Source organism: Lethenteron reissneri, chromosome 17 (assembly GCF_015708825.2).
Source record: "Lethenteron reissneri isolate LAM-NWPU_2019-01 chromosome 17, ASM1570882v1, whole genome shotgun sequence".
In the NCBI taxonomy this organism is placed as follows: Eukaryota; Metazoa; Chordata; class Hyperoartia; order Petromyzontiformes; family Petromyzontidae; genus Lethenteron; species Lethenteron reissneri.
In genome coordinates this window covers 6,045,700-6,070,707 of record NC_083795.1, presented here as the reverse complement: position 1 = coordinate 6,070,707, position 25,008 = coordinate 6,045,700, and the positions used below count along the sequence as shown (strand labels likewise).

General features: G+C 45.3%; 1 protein-coding gene across 3 annotated transcripts in view; it reads left to right on the top strand.

Moving 5' to 3' along the window:
• The window catches only part of XPO7 (exportin 7), an 86,853-nt gene that overhangs the window by 46,372 nt on the left and 15,473 nt on the right, over nucleotides 1–25,008 (top strand). For all 3 annotated transcript variants that reach the window (XM_061552931.1, XM_061552929.1, XM_061552930.1), the window contains exons 23-25: nucleotides 10,011–10,225; nucleotides 13,076–13,217; nucleotides 23,482–23,645. In XM_061552931.1, coding sequence (XP_061408915.1) covers nucleotides 10,011–10,225; nucleotides 13,076–13,217; nucleotides 23,482–23,645 — 521 coding nt within the window. The remainder of the gene's footprint in view (nucleotides 1–10,010; nucleotides 10,226–13,075; nucleotides 13,218–23,481; nucleotides 23,646–25,008) is intronic.

The window sequence follows — 25,008 nt, the reverse complement described above, 5'->3', positions numbered from 1 at the left end:
ACCACCACGCTGATTAATGGGGAGGGATTTCACTGTGTTTCTGCCGTATTCAAAGCAGACTAAGCGGTGGCCGCGTGGATCTTGGCATGTTTGCGCAGCCTTTCAGTTCTCATTGCCAATCCATTCCAAAAATCCACAGCGTGGGACGATTTTCCTGCAACAGGCGTCCGTTTGGGAAAACAAATAATTATAATTTACATTTTGGCAGTAAAATTGAGTTGATTACATTGTCATGTTTCTGCATATTTGATTTCTTTTTATACTCAACGTGAATAATATGGTCGCTTTCAATTTATTAAACTTCTTTTAATTCATGTAGAGTTTAGTTTTTTGTTCAAACAAGGCAGCTCTGTTAATGTCCCAGAGCTTATTTACAAAGAGCCACTCTTTGTATTCGCAAGCAATTTCAACTCTGGGCAGGTAATAAATTTTGCCCCGGCATGGGCACACACAATGGCCGGCTTTTGCAAGAACTCGCGTGGGATATTTTAGCAGCCACGGGCCTTCACTTAACTTCCACCAAGTGATGGCACACTTGGCCCAATATACCCTCCAGAAAAACAGAAATAACCCCATGATGCTGCGTGGAGGAACAGATGTCGTCGGCGCTTTTGTTGCCATCGCGTATACTACCCTTTGCTAATCGCCAGTCTGCTATAATTGCTTTAATTGAGCTAACAGCACCCGGCCACATTGTCCCGAAAGCAGTTTTACAGCCACTTTTGCACTCTCTTACCAGTAAACCCATTAAGAATGTAGTAACTGTTTTTTTTTCTCTCTTTTTAAAGCAATGTTATAAATAACTAACTGGGTTTATTATGCAGAGCCCTTTGGGCTCTTAGCATTTTTGCCACAGTTTGTCTGTGACCTTATGAGGAAGGCTGTGACTGTGAGTGCTGGTTACAGCGTTATGAGTATCAAAATTTAATTTGTGCATCGACGGCAGGAAGGATGTGAACACTTGCGCTGCAGAAATTGACTTGGTGATGCCCGTCTAGAGCTACCCATAAAAATCTATCTCACAGAAAACCATGCAGTCGTTGCAGCACACATTTTCTCCCTTGCATACAGTCCATTGCAGTTATTGTATTTTGTTGCGAACATTAACGTGCGGTGGTAAATTAAATAGTGCACAAATGGACCGTGTTTGCATTGCACGGTTATAACTGCATTTTAAAATGTGTTCATTGCATTGGCTGTAAGAGTACCATATAATTTTATGGTATTTTGGCTTATGCGTGGCTGTATATGTGCGTAAGCCTTATTATGTACATGTGGGTGTGCTTGCTAGTGGATGAATATGTTGGATAACTTTAGATGTTATTGCTATAATAATTTAGTTTGCCTATGTCGGTGCCATTAGATTGGAGATTTTGTCCGACATCCATTACACGTGATGCGTTAAGACAACATCCGGTATGTGTTTTACCCATTTGAGTGCGGGTCGAAATGGGGGAGCCAAACCGTGCTTAAATATTATTGCCTATCAGCAGCGCGATCAGTGGTAGGAAGGAACTAGGCACCTTTTAGACGTCACATCTGCACTTGACTTCTCTCAGGGAGAGCCCCCCCCCCCCACTCACAGCTACATTCACAGAGCCTGGCGAGCCAAAGGTCGTATAAGTATCACACGCTTGGATTAATCGCCTGCAATTACCCGGGTGCTTGTGCAAAAACAAGAAAAAAAATGTAGCGGTCAAACTGAAGGAGGGGGTAACGGCTTCCTTTAATTGCTCGCTGAGAAGAAGCAGCCAGGTTGTCAAGCTTCTTCTCCTGTTTTTGCTCGCCATCGCCCGGTGGTGTGTGGACCATCTGATAAAAGCGTAAATACGCAAACAAACGGCAGCGCGGCCCCCTTGTCTGAAGGCTGCCGTGTGCGCTCCCAGCGTGGTCGCGGCTGCCAAAACAAACAGATAGTGTTTCTCCGCCGCTAATCCGGCCGCTGTCGGTGGTGGATCCCTACGCCTGGGGACGAGAGGAGGCTAACCCCAGCACTGCTGCTGCTCACCGCCCCACCAGGCAGCCACCCGCCCCACCAGGCAGCCACCCGCCCCACCAGTCCCTCGCCTCCCGGATCGCCTTACCTGCCCGGGGCTGTTTGCTCTGTGCAGACAATGGGGCGCGGCAGCCGGAGTCAATTAGACAGGCCTAATGTCCTACCATTAGGAGCCTGCCGGCTGGGACGACCCTAGCGGGAGAGAGGAAGGGGAGGGGGGCAGCAGGGGTCTTTGCGGCACGGGGAGTGTGGTGGGGGGGGTGGGGGGTACAGGGCAGGCCCGGGCGGGGGAGGCAGGAAGCGAACACGCTGATAGTCCGTGGAGATACCCGGCCCTAATCGAAGGGGTGTCTGCCATCTGTCGAGGGAGCAGCACGCAATGATGGCGGAGATGCAGAGAAAATTGCAGGACAGTCTGATAAGACGTGTGTGGTATGTGGTGCTACTACCTGCCGTCCCTGTCGCGCACTGGTTAACCAAAGTGGGGAGGGGGGTGGGGTCCAGGTGTTGTTCTGATTGTGAGAACAAAAGCAATACAAATAAGAGTGGATAGATAAAAGCAAACTCGCACTACGCACACACAAAAAACCCTAAACGTTGAAACGATTGTTTTTGCTTAAATTGATTTTCAGTGCATGTTTATTTGCAAATAATCATCCGTCAAACGTAACGGTTGTTTACGGGCACCTGTGCACGTCCGGTTTTTACGACGGTAAGTCGGTTGTTATTTACGAGGATTTAAAGAGAACATCACAGCCGATCATAGGTGTGCTTGATGCAGTGGTTTCGATCGAGTTACAAGTGGCAGTTTCAGGTCGAATGAGAGTTTGAAATATTCAAACAGGTGGAACAGCGAGATGTATTACCTCGACTTGACTACGGTTGCCATAAATATCTCAACGTTTGCGCTGGCTTCCATCCGTGCGAACTACGCGATTTGATCTTCTACATATGCCGCATGTTTGGAAAATAGAGAAAATGCCATTAGGATGGCACTGGATGTAAAAGCATAGCGGGGCGATTGCGCGAGTATTGTATTTGAGATGTTATTGAATTTAACATTGCATCGGCGATGGTGGCGGTAGCGCCGTTATTGCTCCTAATGCACAGATTGAATTTGTTCCAGTGTATTCGCAATATTCTTGGCGAGTTTTCGTCATAATAAATAGGTGCACCTGAGCAGTGTGCTGTAAACAGGCATGGCAGAAACACCGTACATATAAGGTACAACAATGTGGTTATTTTATTGCAAATATCTTTGAATGAGGCCGAAGACACTGGCATACAAATATGTATTCCGGGAGAGAATACTGTAGGATCATCGACACGCTTACTATTTTAGCAAAAAAAACTTTTAAAAAGTGGCATACAGTGCAAAGGGGAGCACTCTACGCATGTAAACATATTGATGTTCACGTTTGCAGCAATTAGCGATGAGAATGGGGAGAGAGAGAGAGAGCCTTGGCACTTAGCCATGCAGGCAGCTCACATCCGTCCATCAGCGTGTGCTATCAATTTGTCTCCATGTCCGCACTGCCCCATTCGTCTCCATCTCCATGCACAGTACATCTGTCCACTTTGATGCATCATTTAATAGTGTGTGGCTGTTTGTGGAATAATGCCGTTTTAATTAAAATCTCAAACTCGTGTGTGCATCGTTTCCACAAGCAGCTTTATTGAGCACGTCCAAGATTTTATACAAACTGTGCCTACTCGGTCAAAAAAGTGATTTGCCGTTCAAGTGAAAACAGCATGGTGGCTCGTGTCATGTTTACAGCCCTTAAGCTAATGGTGGAAATTCCACATTCATATGGCAGGAGCAAGTATATCCATAAATAATAAAGTTTTGAATCTTCACAAAGTGGTGCTCATCTCATAGAGCCTGAAGGGATAAAGGGGCGCAGTGACCCCTGACTGGGATTTGAACTCTCAACCTTTGTATTGTGAGACACGCGCATCTAAGCATTGCACCACCCGCCGGGTAGACGCCGCACTTGAGTAAAAAAAAAACAAATAAATGTTCTCCCGATCGTAAAATAAGTTATTACTTTTTTGGCTCGCAAACCCGTCAGATTAACACGTTGTAAATCAAAGCTTCCTCGCTTAGCTACATTTATTAATGAACATTAATAATCTTCTGCATGTAGCTGCAGTGTCAAATCCATTTGCAGCAGAAAAACCTGCATGGGCTTAAAGAAACGTGGTTTTTATTAAAGATTGTACAGAAACGCTGCGGACTTACCGTGTTGGCATGCGTGCTGGCCCTGGGAGCACAGCGGTCAGGGAGTGAACCTGCGTGGGGAGGCTCCGTCAGTCAACAGCACGTAAAGACATATCTCCCAGTATAGCCTTATCGGACATTAGGGGCAAGTGCTGTTGGCACGTAAACACACACACATGCGCGCGTGCGTCCGCACAGGTTTCCTTGCCGAGCAGAGGCAGGGTTGAGCAACGTGGTTCACAACACACACACACACGGTTAACTGGTAGCCACTGTTAAGCAGCGCTGTGTGAAACGCAAAAACTCCGCAGGACCATCACCTGCTCGCAGATGCGCATCGCGAGGGGATGGATGAGGTCATGAGACCACGCCGCGTGCATGCAGGTATTGGGCCGTGTTTTGATTCAGCTGCCCCCCCCCCTCCCACGTTGTCGGTTGTTGCCACTTTCTGGAGCACAAAGGGGTCATTTAAGAGTGGCCCGTGCCGAGATTTGTTGTTTTTTCTCTCGTTAAATAAATAATCAAAGGGGGTCTTGGGGCCCAGGTGCTTTAAAATGAGAATCTGTTTTGCTTGCCCCTTTCATGCCACCGTGTGGGCCCTGCCTTCTGCTCTGTTGCGGCTGAGCTCTTCAAAAGCTGTCTGCGTCGAGGACACTTTACCGTGAAGAGAAGGCTTTAGTGGTGTTTTCATTCTAGTTTAAACACACTTGGACTTCTTTTAAATGAGGTGTGCTGTCATTTTAACTTGCTAAACGTCTGTCCGTCACGGTCCCACGTGGCCCATTTGTTGTGGTCGCGTGAGCCCAGAATGATCTTTGGAAGTATTTGTGTTATAATCAAAACACAGTAAAAACACTGGGATCAATATTAGTGAAACAGCAATTTCTACAAATTAGTAGAGGAGTCGGATATATGAGATACTCTAACCGAAGACATTCACATCGACTTTAGAAGATGCTTTCTGAAAATTGTATGCAAGAAATAAAGCCGTATACAGGAATGTAACAATTATTAATCCTCTGATTTGCGGATGACCGAGTTAATGTAATAGCAACCGTTTGAAATGAAGTAGAGAAATTTTGAATAACTTAAAGAGAACTATAAAGTTTTGTTCAAGATCAACATGAGCAAAACAAAAAACACGTTTGCTGATCAAGTGAAAATAATTGTTGGAGGAACACAGTTTGAAAACAGTGCGGACCGTGTATCGCTGGGGCAATTGATGAAGATGAATTGTGATCAAAATGATGACGTAAGAAGAGGTTAAAGAGATCGGGATGGATTCCTTTTAGAAAATAAAATTTGATAACAAGCAATGTCAATATGTGCCTGAAGAAGAAAGTTTTAAATCGGTGCATATTACCCACCTAGACGTAAATAAGAAACATTGATGTTCACGGAGATTTTACAAAAATCTGAAAAGTACGCAAAGAACCGTGGAGAGGTGCGTGCTTGGAGTTTTCACTGAGGGAGACGGAGGAACCCATGCGAACCAACACAAGTAAGAGACGTCATATTGACAGTTTAGAAATGTAAGCCGGCTTGGGCAGGTCACATCGCGAGAAGGGTTGATGGTCAGTGGTCGAGACTGATAGGAGAAACATGCCCAAGAGGATGACCGCCGTCCAGATGGAGGGACGATATCTGCTCATGTGCAAGAGCGCGATTGAGTATGGCATCATGGAAGTATGTGGGATTGTGATAGCGTGGGGGTGACCATCATTCAGCAGTAGATTGATCATGGCTGATGATGATGTCCATCTCGTGAGGGTATAAAGGACGTTCACGTAAAAATTTGATTGTATTAACCAGTGGAACTGTTTACGTACGGTATAAATATTCTAAAATAAAGCTCTTTATTATTATGAGACGAGCAGCAAAGAAGACGTGAAGCTTGGTATGTAGTTGTTGCCATACTGCCGCAGGGCAATTTTTTTGCCTTAACGGGAATGATGACCATATCTTTACACAGGCACTCTCTCACACAGTATAGAGTTTGGTTTTACGGAGAGTGCAAAGCATACATACTGGTCACGGTCTATTGACTCAACCCAGAGACTCAGGAATGACCCACAAATCTGTACACAGTGCCTTACTGCTCTGCCACACCTGAGAGACGACAGACAGTGAAGCTGTAACAAATCCCAGGGTCAGGCCGCCTGCGTGCGCGGGTCGTCGCCATAGGTGGGGGCACGTGGTGTGGAAAAGCTAAATAAATTGGGGGTGGTGATTGGAGGAAGGGTAGCAGTAACACACACATACATACGCAGAAAAGAAAAAAAAAACGAAAAAGGGGTCAAAGTGAAAACGGGAGCCCGGTGGTACGTTTGGAGCGCGCCTGCTGTCGGTGAAAGGAGTTTTCACCCGCGGGGCCTGTGTGACCCGCCTGGTGGCGGCCACGGGTGATCGATGTCCAGTCATTCGTCTGTCACGGCCTGACCCCGCCTGCCCCGCAGCTTATGGGCGCTTTACGACCATCGCTCACGGCCGCTGTGACGGGGGAAACCTGCGAGAACTCGGGAGCGTCGTGTGGGTGGAGGGGGGGAAGGGGGGCGGCGCCCGGTCACCACGACACTCCCGCTCCGGTATCTGTGCGAGAGTAAGATGCAAATTGGCCGCAGTTATATTCAAAAGACGGTTTTTATTCCAATAATGATGAATCAATTCACTGCTGTAGGAAGGCTCCCTCCCCAAGCCCGTCACCATTACTCATGGTTCTGCGACTGCAATGTTCCAATTAACATAGCACCTGCACGTATCTGCGGGGGACTTCCTCTCAGGCCTGTCTCCTCCCTTGGCTGCCACTCCACCGTTAGTCTTGACCGCCAGCCATCATTCCGCCTCGTCGTGTGTTTCTGCCCAACGATGAGTCGGTGGGAAAACAAGAGCCTCTTGAATTCTGCCCCGAGATTAACAATAGTACACCGGAGCAATACAAGTGTTGACCATCTATAAACTGGGTTTAGGTAGGTGAGAATTTGTCAGAGGTGTGAAAATAAAATACTTCTATATACACACGCATGCACAAGGAGAAGCCAAACTATATTGAGATTCTAGATTTGAAGCTTTCGTGACTGCAAGGATTCATACTCTTAGGTTTTTTTGGTAAAGTCACGTAGGTAAAAAATAAAATAAAAATTAATGAAAGTAAAATAAATTATATTGAGATTGACACGAAACGCAATTTTTATCAACCCTGTTTTAGACTTGTTTTGAAGCCCCATATATATATTGCACGTGTACAGCCCTTTCTCGATCCACTGCTGGATAACGGCCTCCCCACACCATGTAGGTCGTGGAGTTATTTGGCCATACTTCACCACACTGGTCAGTGCTGTTTGATGACCATAGAGAGTATAGATCTGGGACCATAGAAGTACAGCACAGAAATTCATATTGCTCGACTTTCTACCACATAGACCAATGTTTATACAATGAACTCTTCTAAAACAAGGGGGGGGGTTGGTAGCGCAGCTTTTTTAGCGCATTGCGCTCTCAACCCGGCGACCTGGGTTCACTTCCCGCCCACGGTTAACGTAAGCGGTGAGTGATGGTGGGAGCCGTTGCTGGGCCCCTTCACCAACCCACACTGACCTGTGTGGTGAAGTATGGTCAAATAATTCTAGATTTGAAGCTTTCGTGACTGCAAGGATTCATATTCTTAGGTTTTTTCGGTAAAGTCACGTAGGTAAAACATTAAAATTAATATAAGTAAAATAAAATAAAAATCACGACGTTTCGGAGGCAACACAAGCTTCCATCTTCAGGTGGAACAGTCACAGCTGGTAGCTCTTGCAATCTCTCATTTACTTGATACAGCTGTCGTGGCTGTGACGGTTCCACCTGAAGACGGAAGCTTGTGTTGCCTCTGAAACGTCGTGATTTTTATTTTATTTTACTTTTATTAATTTTAATGTTTTACCTACATGACTTTACCGAAAAAACCTAAGAATATGGTCAAATAAGCCTGACGTCCGTCATGAGGTGAGGAGACCTTCATCCAGCAGTTTTTTTGACAAAAAGTCCCGTGAATATTTTTTTTTTCACACAAATAAAATAATTTGTTCTAAGCGTTAAAAGTAATCATGAGGAGAAGTCATGAAAACCAAGTCAACGTGCACGTCTAACATTCCATTCGCGAAACATTTTGACCAACTCTTATTTAGACAAGCTACATGTGTAACTTGGCAGTGCGTGTTGAGAATCTCTGGCGCTTAAAAAAAAAAAATCCCACGACACAAAAAAAGGGTGCTCCATTAGATCTTTGTTTACACGTTGAGCTCTGGTAGTAGAACATATCACCTGTCATTCGCCTTGTGCATGTGTCATCACACCGTTTCGGGGGTGAGGTTTTTTTTCTTTTCTCGGAGGGACGTCGACAAAGGCAGGGCTCGGCCTTCGCCACTGCGCAGCGTCCGCCCGTAAAATGCGAGTTGTCTGCAGCGACCAGCAGACAAAACAGGCGGTGAAACGAATTTAAAGCCACTCTCTCATCTGCCCGCTCGTGTGCGCGCGCGCGCAACGATTCGTCGTCCGGTAGTTGCGCCCGGCACTTCATTATCTCATAACTTTGCACGGCGGGAATTTGCTTAAAGGTTCAAATACTCAATTGGTGGGGGCTTTTAACACTATTCACGTGTAAATCTTTACGTAAACTATAACACTTTAGTGCCAACTTTCTGCAGGCTGCTAGGTTGTCTTAACTGATGGTAGTAACGCAGTGGGTTGCATATAATTAGTGATGCTTAATATTAGAACTCGAATGATTCGACCTCAGTTATTCCGAATCAACATTTGTTGTGAAAATGTTAGACATTGTGCGGTTTCTCTTTGGTCTCCTTTGTCGTTTTGTTCAGTCTCTAATCCCTAATTTTTCACAATCATATCCTGTACGCGTTGAGCATTTTAACTTATTTTAATTGTTGAATCCACACGTGGTTGCATATTTAATAAACATGTATGTCATTCATATTGCTGCGCAGTTGAAAACAATGTTGGAGGTCATATTCTTAGGTTTTTTCGGTAAAGTCACGTAGGTAAAAAATTCTTCAGGTGGAACCGTCACAGCACGATAGCTGTATCAAGACGGAAGCTTGTGTTGCCTCCGAAACGTCGTGATTTTTATTTTTATTTTACTTTTATTAATTTAAATTTTAATTTTTTACATACGTGACTTTACCGAAAAAACCTAAGAATATGAATCCTTGCAGTCACGAAAGTTTCAAATCTAGAATGTTGGAGGTATAGCCAAACGCCTCATTTCCAGTTGATGATGGGGGGAATGCTATAGCATATCCCCTAATATCTGCGGTTATCTACGGATACATGCAAATAACTGTATGCGGGAACATGTGGCGACTAGGATCCATTTAGGCTGTGCGGAATCATTGTCAGTCATGGTAAATGTGCAGTTGGGTGAATTCACTGCACCACCTCGTATTTCCAAAAACACATTACAGTATCTTTGTGGATTGCTTCGGGGCCACGGATACTGGAAACACGGATATGAGACATTGCCGTGTATACCACTTGCTTTTTAAAACATGTAATTGTTGACATTTGCAGTCACGAAAGCTTCAAATCTAGAATTAATTAATGTGTCCTTGCGATAAACTGTTTTCATATAAAGTATTTACATTTTCTGTCCCAGTGCACACTCGTGCCTCCCTCAACAGTTGATCAAATAGTCCCAACATGACCACGGTGACGTGCGGGGTGCACCACTTTTCCCCACGCTGCCCAACAACTCTTTCTCTCTCTCTGTCTCTTTCCATATCCTTATCCAACCTGCAGGGAACCTGATTCTGTCTCTGGGCGAGATTCCCAAGGACCAGCTCTACCCGCTCAAGCTCAAGGGGATCTCCATCTGCTTCTCGATCCTGAAAGCGGCGCTGTGCGGCAACTATGTCAACTTCGGCGTCTTCCGCCTGTACGGCGACAGCGCCCTGGACAACGCCCTGCAGACGGCCGTCAAGCTTCTCCTCACCATCCCGCACGCAGACCTGCTGGTGAGTGGAGGCGTCCCTCCGTTCGTACGGCCGGCCTCCCGTCTCGCCCAAGGGGGGGGCGCCATGCCGGTCCACAGAAACCGGCGCCGTCAGTTTTTTTTGCGTGTGTGTTTGAGGGGGGTGGTGTGGGTGCAGTTATTGAGAAATGTAAACAAGAGAAGAAAAATCTAAAGTGAAATTCAAATTGGCCTCGGGGTTTTTTTTCCGTCAGACATTGGGCGTGAATTGAGTTTTGATGATGAGTTCTTGCTCATTTGTCAGATTCCCCAGGCGGTGAATTGTTGCGTCCTTGTTAGATCTTATCACTAAAGGCATCGATTCGTTGATTAAAGTGGAGTCGCGTGCTCGCGGTACAAGCGTTGCATCATAAATGGGAGAGGAGATTGTTTACGATTTCGGTAAACGATGTGCAATTGATATGCCACTTACTTATTTTAGGGTAATATCGAGAACAAAACTGTCCAAATGAGATGGAACAAACAATGAAATGGTGAAAATGAGACAAAAATAATCGATCTTTAAATTGTGACAATGAATCTTGATAATTCATAACATCTGTATGGGGTGAATCATAGCATCCTGATTAGATAGAAAAACTAATGTAATCATCATGCACATATGTCCATGGAAGACATTAAGATGTCAATTTGTGCATCAATAGCCACATCAATACATTCACGTTTTCACGAAAATCACGAATGCATGCCTTATGAATGTAGTTTGTCTTGTTCTTTCATAGGCTAACATAAGAATAACATGGTAATGCATTAAACATTTTCCTAAAGATTCACCCATTTCACTCAAACGAAGGGAGAGCAAAACCTAAACCATTGCTCGAAAAGAAGTTACAATGTTGAGTAGTGTTCATACCGCATATTGTTGCATCAGAGGGCTGCTCAGCACAACCTCGAAAACCGCGTTTAATAAAAAAAACCGACGCGGAATATATACTACATTTTTACAAGTGTCCTACTTAAATGTAGGACACCTTGGGTTCTAAGTGCGCGGCGCGTAGCCAGGACCCTCCCACGTCGTTGCATCGCTGCGTTTTCCGAGGGTGCAGCACCTTTGCCCGTACACATCCTGTGCGTTTAGCCCCTCAGGTCCCCCGTGCCCATCCTCATTCCCACTATACTACTCCACCCCCGACTGCCTTCGGCCACCACCGACCCCCCCTCCTCCCTTGCCAAAAATCGCGTCGAAAATGCCGGCGGCTTCCTCTGCCGACGCGACGAGCCCACCGAGGGAGGCTCGCTGCCCTTCCTCCCGAATGCTGGCGCACAATGGGGGCGTCCACCCGGCCCGCCGCGTGTGTACACAGAGATGTCCTGTGGCTGGGTCACACGACGTCCAGACGACGCTCTGCTCTGGGTTGCTTCCACCGCCTTTTGCGATTCGTCGTCGAGCATTCGAGAAACTCACCGCTGTTTTCTTGAGGGCCTCCCCCTTGCTTGTGCAACGTGTTTCCCGTTGCAACCCGTCCTCTGCCAATGTGAGCCTTGATCAACATGTACGAGGTGCGGCTACCTCCTCCGTAAAGTGGGGCAGTAAAGGAGATGCCTGATTGCGACTGCGGTGAAGTGCGGTCCGTCACGTCACCCACCGACCATTGCACACTGCACGCGAGTGCAGGAGGTATTAATGGCATCCGCCTGACAATCCCAGATGCCACAAAATGGCCTCCCCAAACTCAACGCAGTTTTCAACTTGCGCCCTTGCTTTTCATATACCATATGCATGAAGATGAGCCTTGATTTAATTGCATCTGCTCCATCTTCTGCAGCTTTGCTCTCCCTTGGTTGCGTTTTTTGTGTGTGTTTAGTTTGTTGTCCTTCCCCTGCACCTCCGATTTGCGCAGTTGGCTACATAGGATGCGAAAGAAGTTCAATATACATACTTGCGTGTTTTGCCCATTCTTATAACTCTTTTGCCATCTCCTGCCCATGTAGCCTGCTTCTTGTCATTTTAAAAGTTCTCCATTATTTGTCATGTAACTGAAGGATCACTTTTGTCCGATAATTTCATTTTAAATTTGTAAGTCCAAACTGTTTGCGTGCATTATGTTAACCGGAGAATAATTAAATCCTTTAATTATGTACTGTATTTGGATGCGAGCCTAATGCTTGTATCGCGTTTCTCTTGGAGTGCGTGTTTATTTTCCCGTGCCGGTTCGTGTGTAATTATTAGCATTACTTAGAGCACTATGTTTACGTGTGGTGTATAATGAATGGGCTTTCCCCAGGTGTTGGCAATACAAATAATGTTTAACGTTAGCAAGAGTGAGGCCATCTCTCTTGAACTCACTTCATCATTGCCTTTGCGCTCACGACTCATTCATTCAAGCAAATGAATGCAAGCAACATTTCCATTCCAATTTGTGTTACATGATAAACACTACAGTGGTAATGGCCACTGCAAAGAACAACGTCCCGTTCTCGATCACTTTTGAAAGCTATCGTGTCGGCATTGTGTTGTCCATTTATCCCATAGTGTCTTGTGTTGTTTTAGTTTTTTTCACCTCTCTCAAACCCATTAATCTACTAATTCCCCCAGTGTTTGGATATACACCTTTATTCGAGATGTTATGTACATTCAAAATATACCAGGTCTCGCCGTTTGATTAAATATTCATTATAAATATTTTACCTCCAGGAATTGGTGAGCGAGCGCAGAGCAACATCACCTTGTTTACAGCATGGTGCATTAGTCGCTCCCAATTAACTTTGCGGTCGTCGCTCGCGTATTAGCGCCGATCAAGACAAAGTGATTTTCTCATTCTCCCGCAAGTGAAACCGGTAGTAGTAATCGGAAAAGCGGTCACGTGTACCCCCCCCCCCCCCCACTTCGCAGAACTACCCGAAGCTGAGCCAGTCGTACTACTCCCCGCTGCTGGAGTGCCTCACTCAGGACCACATGAATTTCCTGGTCGGCCTGGAGCCCTCGGTGCTGCTCTACATCCTCACCTCCGTCTCCGAGGGCCTCTCCGCGCTGGGTGAGTTGAGAGTTGCTCGCATGAACCGGGGCATCGAGGACCCAACCTCTGTGTCGCCAAGGCCCCTGGGTCTGTGAGGCATTCGTGATAAAGTAGGCATTCGTGATAAAGTAGCAACAATTTCAAAGTATGTTGCGTGTCCGTTTATCACGGTTGGCTTTGTTCAGTGCGAAAGAAGTTCGGCATACATCTAAAATGCAGCGGTGTCTGTAGACGCTTTGCAGAAGTGGGGGGCAAAGTTGGGGAGGAAGGTGAATGGGAAGGGGGTGGTGGGTGTAAGGGCAAGCGGATCATGGGAGAGGGGAGAGAGAACAACATTATAGTGTGGCCCTGGGCCAAGAAGGCCAATAGTAATGGATTTGCCCAAACATCCTAATGCAGGAACCTCCTGAAAGAGTCTTAAGACTGAGTGAAGCTTTTATGGATAAATAAACGGCATTGTTCATAGTGTTTCAACGGACCGTGATCATTTGAATTTGCTGTCGTGTAGTGGATCTTCATCATTCGTGAACTTCATTTTTATTCGGTCAAAAGTGTTCTATGAAAAAGAGACACGGGATGTGCAGTACATATGACAGGAATATCTCAGTGATCAAAAGATGAACATTGTAGCTGTTTTCAAACAAAGAACAAATATACAAACAAAACTAAACAGCTATTATAAATGTCACACACCTTTATATAATAGTTTGATTTGTCCCATGTCTTTGAGCATAATGCCATCATCATCATGAATATCCAACAAAAGCATGATCAAGAACATAAAGTACATCAGTGTCGGTACACATGGTGAAGCAAAGCCGTTAGCGTACTGTGCAATGAAACCAGCTACCCGAGTGATTCCCGGCCACGGCTAACATCGGTGGCGAGTGATATCTGTTACGGTATTGGACACCTCCCCCTTCACCAACCCACACTGGTCGGCTTGGTGAAATATGGTCAAACAGTCCCCGTGGCAGACCAGCAGTGAAACGACAGAAAGACTGTACATGATTATTTTGCATCGTTATTTTTTTGCACAGGATGTACACATAATTTAACAGGAGCAGTTAAGCTTCGGAAGCTTAGGAAACTATATAGATTTGAAACTATATATAATTATAATTATGTCCTGTTTGGTTGGGTTGTTAAGCCCCCTGCTGCGTCTCCTTGTACATGCCAGGGATCCCATGACGCTGGCAAGAATAGACCATTGTATTTTTTTAGTAGCGAATCTAAATTTACAAGAAGTTTTTGGTCATATTGCCCAACCTCACCAGGAAATTAAGAAAAAAAATTACTGTAGTGGCTTACATTTTAGCCAGATGTGTAATGTGAACGAAACTGGCAGCTAAATTTAGGGGTTGGGGAGCGGTGGTTCACACACTGCGTTATGAGCTTGGTCAGCCGAGTTTGACTCCTGACGATGGCTAACATCAGTGGCGAGTAATATTTCAACTGGTCCTACTCGCCCCCCCCCACCTACCCCCCCCCCTTCTTCACCAGTATGGTGAAGTATTATGGAACAACCTCCATGACCCACCCAGTATGCGAAGTCCTTTGTTGAACCGTGGTTTGACAAAGGATTTCAAATAAAAAACACACATACATTTTCGAGAAATAAATTAAGTCACTTGAGCAGTCGGGCAAAGTAAACTAAATAAATAATCGACGTGTCTGCATCTGCGCGCACATAAAACGAACATGGGGTGGTATATTAAGCATTGTGGTGACACGTGCTCCTCTGTTTGGCCATGTGGTTGGTCACGCTGTGGGGATGGCTGCTGTGCGGACATGTCATTGTCAGCAGGGAAAGGAATTCTTGGAAACCCTAGTTCCTTAGCAGCATCTTCCTCTGCCACTGCAGTTGTGGGTTATCTGCTACCTCTTGTCCATTGTGTGTTTGTGCTTTTTTGTTACCTTAAAGCTCTTTGTTGTCAAATGCTTTCTCGCAGAGGGTTCCTAAAATGAATGGTTGTGTTGCATGTAATGTCCCTTCTCGTTAAAAAGAAGTTATGGTTTTCATTGAGCATACGCTGCTCATTAAAATAGTTGAATTATTCCTTGTGAAGAATAGCACCTGCTGCCACATAGCACTGCGAGGTTGGATGCCTGCTACTTATGTAATGCCCTGAGACGCAGGAGCACATTTGCGCACAATTACCGCATCCACGAACAGACGTGGCAATAAATGAGCGTCGGCGGGAACTCTCGCACGCACAGTCTGAGTGTTACGCCTGGCAGAAGCCAGCTTTCCGAGGCAAGGCTCCAAATGCCAGGACAGTTGTCGGGTCATCGCCAAAGTGCGGAGAAGCCTGGGAAATGGGGAAACGATTTCATGTAGGCGGAGCTGGCGTCCTCTTCCAGGCCCAGGCGGGTATTGCGCACTCGCTAGACTTCGGGGAATGGCTCGGTGTTTTGCCAAACCACAGCTTTTCCCTGAAAAACCTCTGCGGACGGGGGCAGGTGGCTCACGATGCGGACCTTCACATGGCGTGGCTTCCCCTTTTCTGCCACTGGTTCCAAAAAAAACAAAAGGAACTCGCGGTAGCACAATTCATTGTTTCCGAGCGCGTTAACGTTTTCGGAGCCGTTGCACGGTTAGCATTGGCCAGGTATTCGTCAAGCAGGAAAGAAGGCGGACGACGACAGAAATTCCACATTGCTTAGCAATGTGATGTTTATTTACCAGAAAATGTAAGAAACGACCAAGACCATCGTCAGTGCAGGCAGGCAGTATGGTTCCATTTTTGGCGTAGGTATTCTTAACTATTGTTCCGCCTGATCGGATATTCTAAAAATACAACATTTAACCTTTACGTTGGCTGGTCAGGTTGTTTTCCATGGTACAATAACAAACCCACCGTTGCTTGAGAAAGGACCCTTGGTAAACTTCTCACGTCAAACCGCATGCAGGAAAAGCGCTCGCTCAATTTTCCTAGATGTGGGCGCCTAAACGTCTTCGTGGTCAGTCTTTTACAAGTGTCAGACAATAAAGTTGATTTACAGCCACCCTGTACACTTTAAAGTCATTGCTCACCCAATTATTGTATGGTCTGAATCATGTTAATTTGAGGTTGTTTTATAAGGTTAATCATTTGTGCTCTAAGCAGCACTATATGAAAGGATACCGAAAAAATTTACCCGTAAAAACAAAGTCTTTCACTATAAATCCTTTATATGCGTGGCGGCTAGAGTCCTCTCGTCCTCTGGCTTGAGATGGCTGCCACCTATGGGTCAGATGATTGCCTGCCACCATTAAGCAATTGGTAATTAAATATAATTTTTTTTTTCCTAAAAAGTGTAAAGTTACGGAATTTTTTTTCACGAAAATAAATTGTCACAGCACAACGAGTCTGTGTGCAAAATGTCAGCTCGATTGGATCACAGGAAGTGGGTTAAAAAACGACCGAAAGATTTGCACGGTCGTAAGCACGCAAGCAAGCAAGCAAGTGAACTTAATATAAAGGATTTAAAAATATGCAGTCCTCCAATTTCTTGCCTCCTTCACTGCTGGCAGAACAGTGCCCACTTCTGGGAGCTCTAGAAGGCCCCTCTCAAATGCTTTTTGGCCTTCTCTTTCATGCTGGCCAGATGCGTATGTTTTATTATTTGTAAGCATGGTTGAAAAACGTGTGTGGGATTCAATGCAGTTGTGTCACTGTAAATGGGCTCTCACCTGGTTTAAATAAAGGCCTCTGTCTGAATTATGTGATGGGATCTTATTTCATAAACTTTCATCAATTGCCCCAGTATAGAGCGCTGTTGGCTGCAGAGGTAAGCCAGCCCTGTCACTTTAACTCAATCTGAGCTAAGTAGAGTGCAACCTTGATAAATGGCTGTTCCTTTAAGGCCTTCTTGTGAATGGCTGGTAGGAACTTGGTGATGCAAGGAACTATATGCTTGGACAACTATGATGACATGTTGCATGCAGATGCAACACGTAATTAAAATGGTCAATTCCTGTAGAACACGGTGGCTCAATATGTGATGTGGCTGCGCAGAGGTTGGCATTGGTATCTCCTCCCGTGGGTGGCAGCCGTACAGCGTTAGATGCACATTTCATCTTGCTGGGTCTTGAGCGAAGTGATGAAACACCATTTCTTACTTTAATACGATGTGCATTAGATCAAACTTGTGATAACAATGTATTTGCAGTTCATGAATACACGTACAGCCTATTTGATCAATCCACTGCTGGATAAGATGCCTGGCCCACGCCATGCGGGTCATGGGGGTTATGTTACCATGCTAGGCAGGGCCGGTTGGTGAAGGAGGGATACAGATGTTGGAGCACAGTACAGTACAACAATATAGCCTGATTGATCAATATATATGTAGTATATATTATTACTATCGTACATATTTTGTTTACATCACCACCTGCAGAAACTAGTGGTGCTGAATCAAACCACAATTCATTGATTCACGAGGGCGGCGAATCGTTTGCAAGCTCAGTGGCCAAGAATTATGATTCTGTTGATCGGGGCCAAGGCAGGGCAGCTGTACCACCTAATCACGAGAGTGAAATTGTAACCTTACTATAAACAAGGAAAAAAACCCCGCACACACAAGTCCAAATACCGCGAAATGGCATCGTGATTAGCCAGGGGGATTTGCAGGTTAGGTCATTCGGCCTTGGGAGAGATTACATTTGCTGAGAGATGCCTTCACTGCTCTGCTGAGTTGAGTCCTGCGCTCTTTCAGGCTCTGTGCATTACTGCGCGCCATCATGGCAAGTACAAAGGTCCGATGGTGCGGTTGGGCAGAGCGGCTGGTCGCGGCTCAATCCCTTGTATGCAAAACACAGCAATAGGCGGCCTGCCGGGGGTTAATGAGGCTAATCGGCCCTATGGCCTTCCCAAAGCTACCTGGCACCAAACACCTGACCCAAAGTCTGGAGAATTGTTTTATGAAGCATTCCTTCTTATTCTGGGTACAAATTCCACGTGCTGATGTGTCTTTGAATGTGCTTAAGTTTGCTCATATGTGACCAGAAGCTCTGTCTGTGCGCGTACCTTCGTGTTTTAAAGCTTCGCCAGAAATAATGACATGCGTCGCTCAATGGCGTCGGTCACGCCGCAGGATAACCTGCTCTACGAACCCAGCAACTTGAGTTCGATTCCCACTCACAATCAACCTCGGTGGTAAATATTTAAACCAGTGCTGGGGGGGGGGGGGGGGGTGGGCTCCCTGAGCTTGTAAAAATAATTATTTGGGGAGAAAAAGGTGGCCCAGCGTGGTGCTGTGCCAGTTTGGGTTGAAGGGTGGGGGGGTGCCCTTTGTCTATTTCACAAATATGTACATATTTAAAATTGGAGCAGTGTGTTGGCACATGGTGTTGTGGACCCAATGATCTGACGTGTGAACTGGTCCTGACTTGCTCCCCACTGCCGTCTCCCCCCCCCCCCCGCGTCAGCAACCTACACTGACCATTGTGGTGAAATATGGTCAACACAACCCCATTAGCAACAATGTGCGGCTTTCATCCTGCGGTGAATTGACAAAGGGGTGTAAATTCTAAATACTGTAAAGTTTTTCTAATAATATCCTACATTAATGAGTAGCTTAATCTTCGAACAAAAGTTATATAGTAAGCATTATTATATTCTAAATCGATTCTGAGGTTAAATGTTCAAAGTAATGATGTTTTACCTGAACCAAATTGGAGCCACTTAACATTGTTTTTCCCTTAAATGTTAGATGTATTTTTTCTGTAAATGTCTGCTTTAATCATCTGTGTTTTAAAATACCAAATGCAATCTCAGTCAATTGCAATATAACATCTTTAACATTTTCAAAGTTGAAGTTTTAAACTTTCAATAAAATTAGCAGGGCTGTGTAAATGGATTTTAACGTTGATGATTTACAATTAAAAAATTCATATCCTGTGGTCAGACAAAAGAGCTGCTATGATGCAATTACATTTGAGAAATACATTCGCCTACCTAAATAAAATGGAATTTTTATGCAGATTTGATTAAAATAATTAATGGTCGCCGTATACACATTAAAGCTTACTTAGTTTCGTGATCAAATTTTTTATTATTAATGGATTTATAATGAGGTAGTTTTCATGTTTTTTTTATTCTGCCCCTCCCCCCATGTGTACAGCATTTTTCCACCTCTGTGGCTTCCACAGGTTTCGTTGTTACCCCTCTTGCGATCGATGATATTTTACCAATCCCACCTCTCTTACGAAAGGCCATCTTGCTCAACTTGCGTGCCCGTCCTGTGAAGTCTATCTAAGGAATCCGAGCCCACTTCGGTGTACCGCCTCCTGTTCAAAATCTTTTAACAGTTGCCTTATCCTCTAGTTTTTTTACTCGTTATTATTCCTCCCTGCTCCCATCCAATCTGTTCTCTTTGTCAGCCCTCGCTCTGATTGTGGGTTCAAAGTGGAGGCAGACATCTCGTGGCTAAACTACCTACAAACGGGATCGGGTTCACGTCGGGGAAAACTGTTCGTGGATAGCAGTCGCGGGAGGGCCAGACAATTTGGCCCCATGCCTAACAAGCCGATGCTAAACAAACTTGAAAGTGGACACCACCCTGTGCGGCAATTACGGTCGCCCCGTGGCTGCAACACTGGCTGCAGTGAAGCGAATCGATAGCGTCGTAAAGATGATGCATCGTTGCTGTGCCCACCGCCCCAAAAAACAAGACGTGACAGCGCCACGTGATGGAATATGCGATGAATGTCAAGGCCGATTTGATTCCCTCCACGTTTTTGATATTTAGTTACAGTCCTTGGTCGTAGTTAAAGTATAACGGATTAGGTTGAAAATTCCATTTCGCGCTGCGGTTATTTATTCCGCGGTTTTGAGAGCGCATGACGTGAGGCTAAGCGTCTTGTCAGTGGGTAGGGTGAAGTAAAAAAAATAAGCCCTCCGAAAATTAATTTTCAGTAAAGGGGACATATTTACCAGAGTTGGCATCATTTATGGAAGATAACTCATTTCAAGTGGTATGCTTGTGTAGTTTTTCTCGCTCAATTAAATTTGAACTTGACCCTTGGACTCTGACACGAATAATGGACGGTCGTGTACCCGTTGAACAACTCGCTAGAGTCGCCATTTTTTGTTTGACGCTCGCGCGAAGCTGCAATCAAAATATAAACGTGAGCCTTGGTACAAATTCAGCAGACGAACGTGAAAGGATTGTAAAAACAAATGGGGAAAAAAAGATACAGTTCTTTTTCCTTTGAAGCCACAGTCCCCTGAGAGCTGGCCTACCTGCATGAGCACGAGCGAGTAACAAAAACCTGTTTAGTCTAAGCGAATCTCATGAAGGCGGGATGACATACTGTATCCTGTGTGATGGCTCGGCTGTGGGCTCCGTGCTGAAAAGCCCGCCAGCTACCCAAGGCAGCAAGGCATCTAAAGTAGAACACAGCGCAGGAATGTGCAGCCAGCTATGACAGCTGTAACATAGTCGGTGGCTGAAAAAGGTCTCTTTTCCGTGGTGGCTTGGAGACGGTGTGGGGGTGACGGGGGCGGTGGGTTGGGGGGTTACAGCGGAGGAATAGGGAGAAACGAGAAAAGGGAACAGATTTCGGCCAGTATAAACAGCGTTCATGCCGCCGTCGTTAATCACGGCAGATGAAAGGCGGGAGTTTCAACTTTCCACCAAACATCCCCTGCCCCATCGAAATGCAATCTGTCACACTTAGCGCGGTCAGGTGGGCCTGGCTTTCCAGCATGGCCGAGGAGAACTGTGGGCACGCTGAGACCTTCAGAAACTACGCTGCAAGAATTGCGCGCTTGTTCTCCGCGGAGAGAGACTTGGATGTGCCCTGCTGTAAAAAGGGCCCTTGAGTTTACGAATTTGTCTGATCCTTCTTTAGCGGTTTTTTTTTTATTTTAAACTTGATGCTTTCGCTTGCATTTTACATTTCAGTTTAGCTGCGAGCTGTAATGTGCACTCGTGGGCATTATCAATGGAATAATTGCTGAGTAGGGAGGTTAGGTTTGACATTGGCTTTGCCATTTGCATTTCAATACTTTTCCATTTGAAATTGTTTCATTCTCATTTAGCGAGTGTATTGATTCATCCATAATAAAATTATTGACGTGCATTGCGTTTTTTAAAACATTTAATTAAAAACAAATTACAACACTTTGCAATCCACTGCTGGATGAAGGCCTGGGCACGCAGTGTCGCTCCTGGGAACTTTTGACCATACTTGAACAAACCGGTCAGTGCGGGTTGGTGGATGGTTAGTTCAGATACAGTTCAAATATTGCTCGCCACTGATGTTAGGTCTAGCCGGAAATCAAAATTGCTGGGTTCATTGCACTAAACCCCCTTAAAACATACACTTCGCAAAGTGGTCGCATAATAGCAATTAATTAAATATCACGGGTAACAGCATCCAGAAACGCAGCACCTCGACACAGCCGACTACTCTTGTGCGCAACCAGTTTGCCGGAAATTTGTCGCAAGGAGGAGGGTTGTAGACAATGGGTCTCGGCAGAAAGCAGTGGCAACGGTCCCTTGGAGTCGATTGTAAATTACCGGGGCCCGGCCTCTGCGGTTGAATTGATTCGGAGCGCATCATTGCGTGTGACCTGCCAGTCGCTGACCCAGCAGGTATAAGCCTCCTCCCGTTAGCTGTCTTAGTCATAATGAAAAAAACCATATATCACGCAATTTAAATTGTGTTGTAACTTGCAGACAAATACTACTTTTCCGTCTTTTTTAAAGTACCGTAGAGTTTTCATGTCACTCTTATCGCTGTCGCAGATCATTGTTTCAAAAATAGAAACAGTCTTCACTTGACAGCTCTTTATCTGATAGTTTTGCACTGAGCTCCTTGTAATGGGAGATGCCTGCCTTGGATTTTAATAGGAAAAGGCAGGAGCCTAATTGGATTTGCTCTGTAATGCACGGATGAATTGCATCAATTGAGAACTTATAAGATTTCTTTGGCGGCTGTAAAGCGTTTAGAAAGCCATAAAAAATCCCCTTCCTCGCTATTAATTATCAACAAAAAAACATTAATAGCCCTACCCGTGGAACATGTTTGTAAAAAAATGTAATTTAAAATGCATTAAATAACATTACCGACTTTATTGCATTTTATTAATATAGATATCACACAGCCGGTGTGAAGTGCCACCCTGGTTGAATAATTATCGGATATAGAAATATTAATTAAATGTTTTTATGCGGGTGCTGTTTGAGATAGTGGGCCACATTTGTGTTTTGGAGGTTCCTGGAGTGCTTTGCACAAACCCACGAATTTTGAGAAGAGGGCTCTGAAAGTGGTTTTATGATTTGTTGTAGGGTTCTACTTGAACGCCAAAAACTAGACATGTAGCGATTCGCCTCGCTCGCAATGTGATTGTCACAATTCAATTGAAGAATCGCTTCAGTCATTGTGGCTTCGCAGGGTCACATGAACCCATGACATACAACGTTTACAAATCGCAAATACGTATCCGGGAATGCACCGTTCCATCAGAATCTGAATCTATTTTAATTGGTTAAATGGTGCATTGTTTCATGCCTCCTTAAGAAAGAGACATTTTCAGCTGGGAATAAAAATGTAAATCCCTCCCTTTGGACGTGCAGCATTGAGTGGCCTCAGCATTTCGACTTTCCTAAAGCTTGGACAGTGGGGTGGATGATTACATTGTCAGTGGCAAGGTCCTGACATTAGAGAGACTTGAAAGAAGAACAAAGAGAAAACAACAAAAGGAAAACTAGAAGATTCTGTCAGTGTTTGTTCATGCTTTGTTGAGTTTTCTGGAATATTTACTGGCGGCTGGCTCCAGGGTTGAAACCAAAAAAAAAGACCGCTCCGTTAGAAGGTGGACCGATGGGGCCTAGACCCCTCCAGCCTCCACCAGTTTCGCGGCACAAGGCAAAAGGGCCCTCTGCAAGATTTGTGGGTCTCAGTGTCTTGTGTTTGGAAGATTGTTTGCGTACGCATGCTATGCTCACTGTTTGATCTCCGCTCGTTTCTACGGTGGCATGTTTTTGTATTCGGTTTTTAAATTTATTGTAAACGCTGGTCCCCCCCGCGCCTTTGCTTAACGCCGCACGTTGTCCATATATGCATTGCGCGTTGCCATTTGATGTCACTGTGTACTTTGAGCCGGAATCTAAAAAAAAAAAGTAAAATTGCCAAAATACGAAGCAACCAATATAAGCCAGGTCGCGTGAAATAATAGCAGCATTCTTAAACGCCATCACTGGTATCTTAATCGCGGCGATGCCCCGCGTTTTAGCGGAGGATGATGATAACAGTTGCTTTTGCTGTTGCTGTCGGCGCGCACAGACACCATGGTGTGCACCAGCTGCTGCGCAAGCCTCGACCACATGGTCACGTACCTCTTCAAGCAGCTCTCCCGCAACGGCAAGAAGCGGCCCGCATCCGCCGTGCCGCAGGATCGCGACCGCCTCCTCCACATCCTGCAGCAGCGGCCGGACATCATGCAGCAGGTGCGCCCTCAATTGAATCTCCTTTTGGGCTTTGTGGGGGGGGAGACGAGAGCTATGGGTGGCAAGCACCTATGGTTAGTGCTTCATTTTCTTCCTGAATATATTTGAGTAGAATGGAGTAGACACATGACTAGTTGTCACTGCCATAATGAAAGGTTTTCTCGATGTGGTGTGTCAGAGGTGGAAATGTTTTCTAGGTCGCTGGCCTGGACAGAGACCCACCTCAATTAACAGAATCACAGAATGCTCTATTTTTGCTGGAGGAACCGATGAGTTATGAAGTTCTTTTTCACAGATGTCCAGTAGAGGCAGGTCAGAACGTTACAACAGTAAACGATACAAAAACACGATAAGAGTGCAAAGTATAGGAGAGTTAAACAAATGACTTCATGAAGCCCTAGCTTTGGTTATTTGTGTCTTCCACAAATCCAATCATTATCCACGATTCGTATGGTTGCAGATGAACCATCCTCTTTTGGTTCTTCACCATGGTCTGGCTTAATTATGAGCTGCTTCTCACTCGTCGAGAGTCAGTCAGTGACTCAGTGCCCATGTGACCGCAACCCATACCAGCAGAAAAAGTTATTACTTAAAAACATCCACGATGAACAGAGATGATGAACAATGGACACAGATTATGTCATATCTTCACCCCCATTCTACATAGGTAAGAATATCTTTTCAAAGCTCAATTTACATATGTTTTACATTCTTCGTGTTATTCTTTTATCAACCTACGGGAGGCCTGGGACAGACCTTGATGCCTCTTGCCACTGACGTTTGTCCGCCCAAGTATTGACTCCGGGTCGCTGGGATTTATCTGGTTGTGCAAAACATCGGTGCAAAGGTTCTGCACTTTTGTGTGCACGCACGCACACACTCATGCATGCGGGCTCCTTAATCCCCTCAAGGCATGGGTTAGTAATGAATGAGTTTCTGTTTGGGAGGTGTGAGATCGCTTGCACTGGGAGACTTGGTAATGAACTCGGGCGGGTTTTGTCTCGAACCAGGTGAGAGGCCTTTGATAAACAGTATCGGTCGATCAGAAATCCGTAACCTGTGGGTGTTCCGTCAACAGGTCGTTCTTATCCGCGTGGCTGACAGTTGAGAGCAGCACCGACAGCGCTCAAAATGAAAGTGTCTGCCACCTTTTATGTAGGAGGAAAGTCCCGCTGTAACAATGGGATGGCCTTTGAACTGCAGCTTTGTTAAAATAAATTATTCCTTCTGATTGTTGCGATTCAGCACCGTTATGAAAGGAAGCAGTCCTTCGGCAGGGTGTTATTTTTAACGCGTGGGTGTGGACGGATCTGGAGAAATCGGATCTGTCAAGAGGTGCCATATATGTACTGAGCTCGCATTG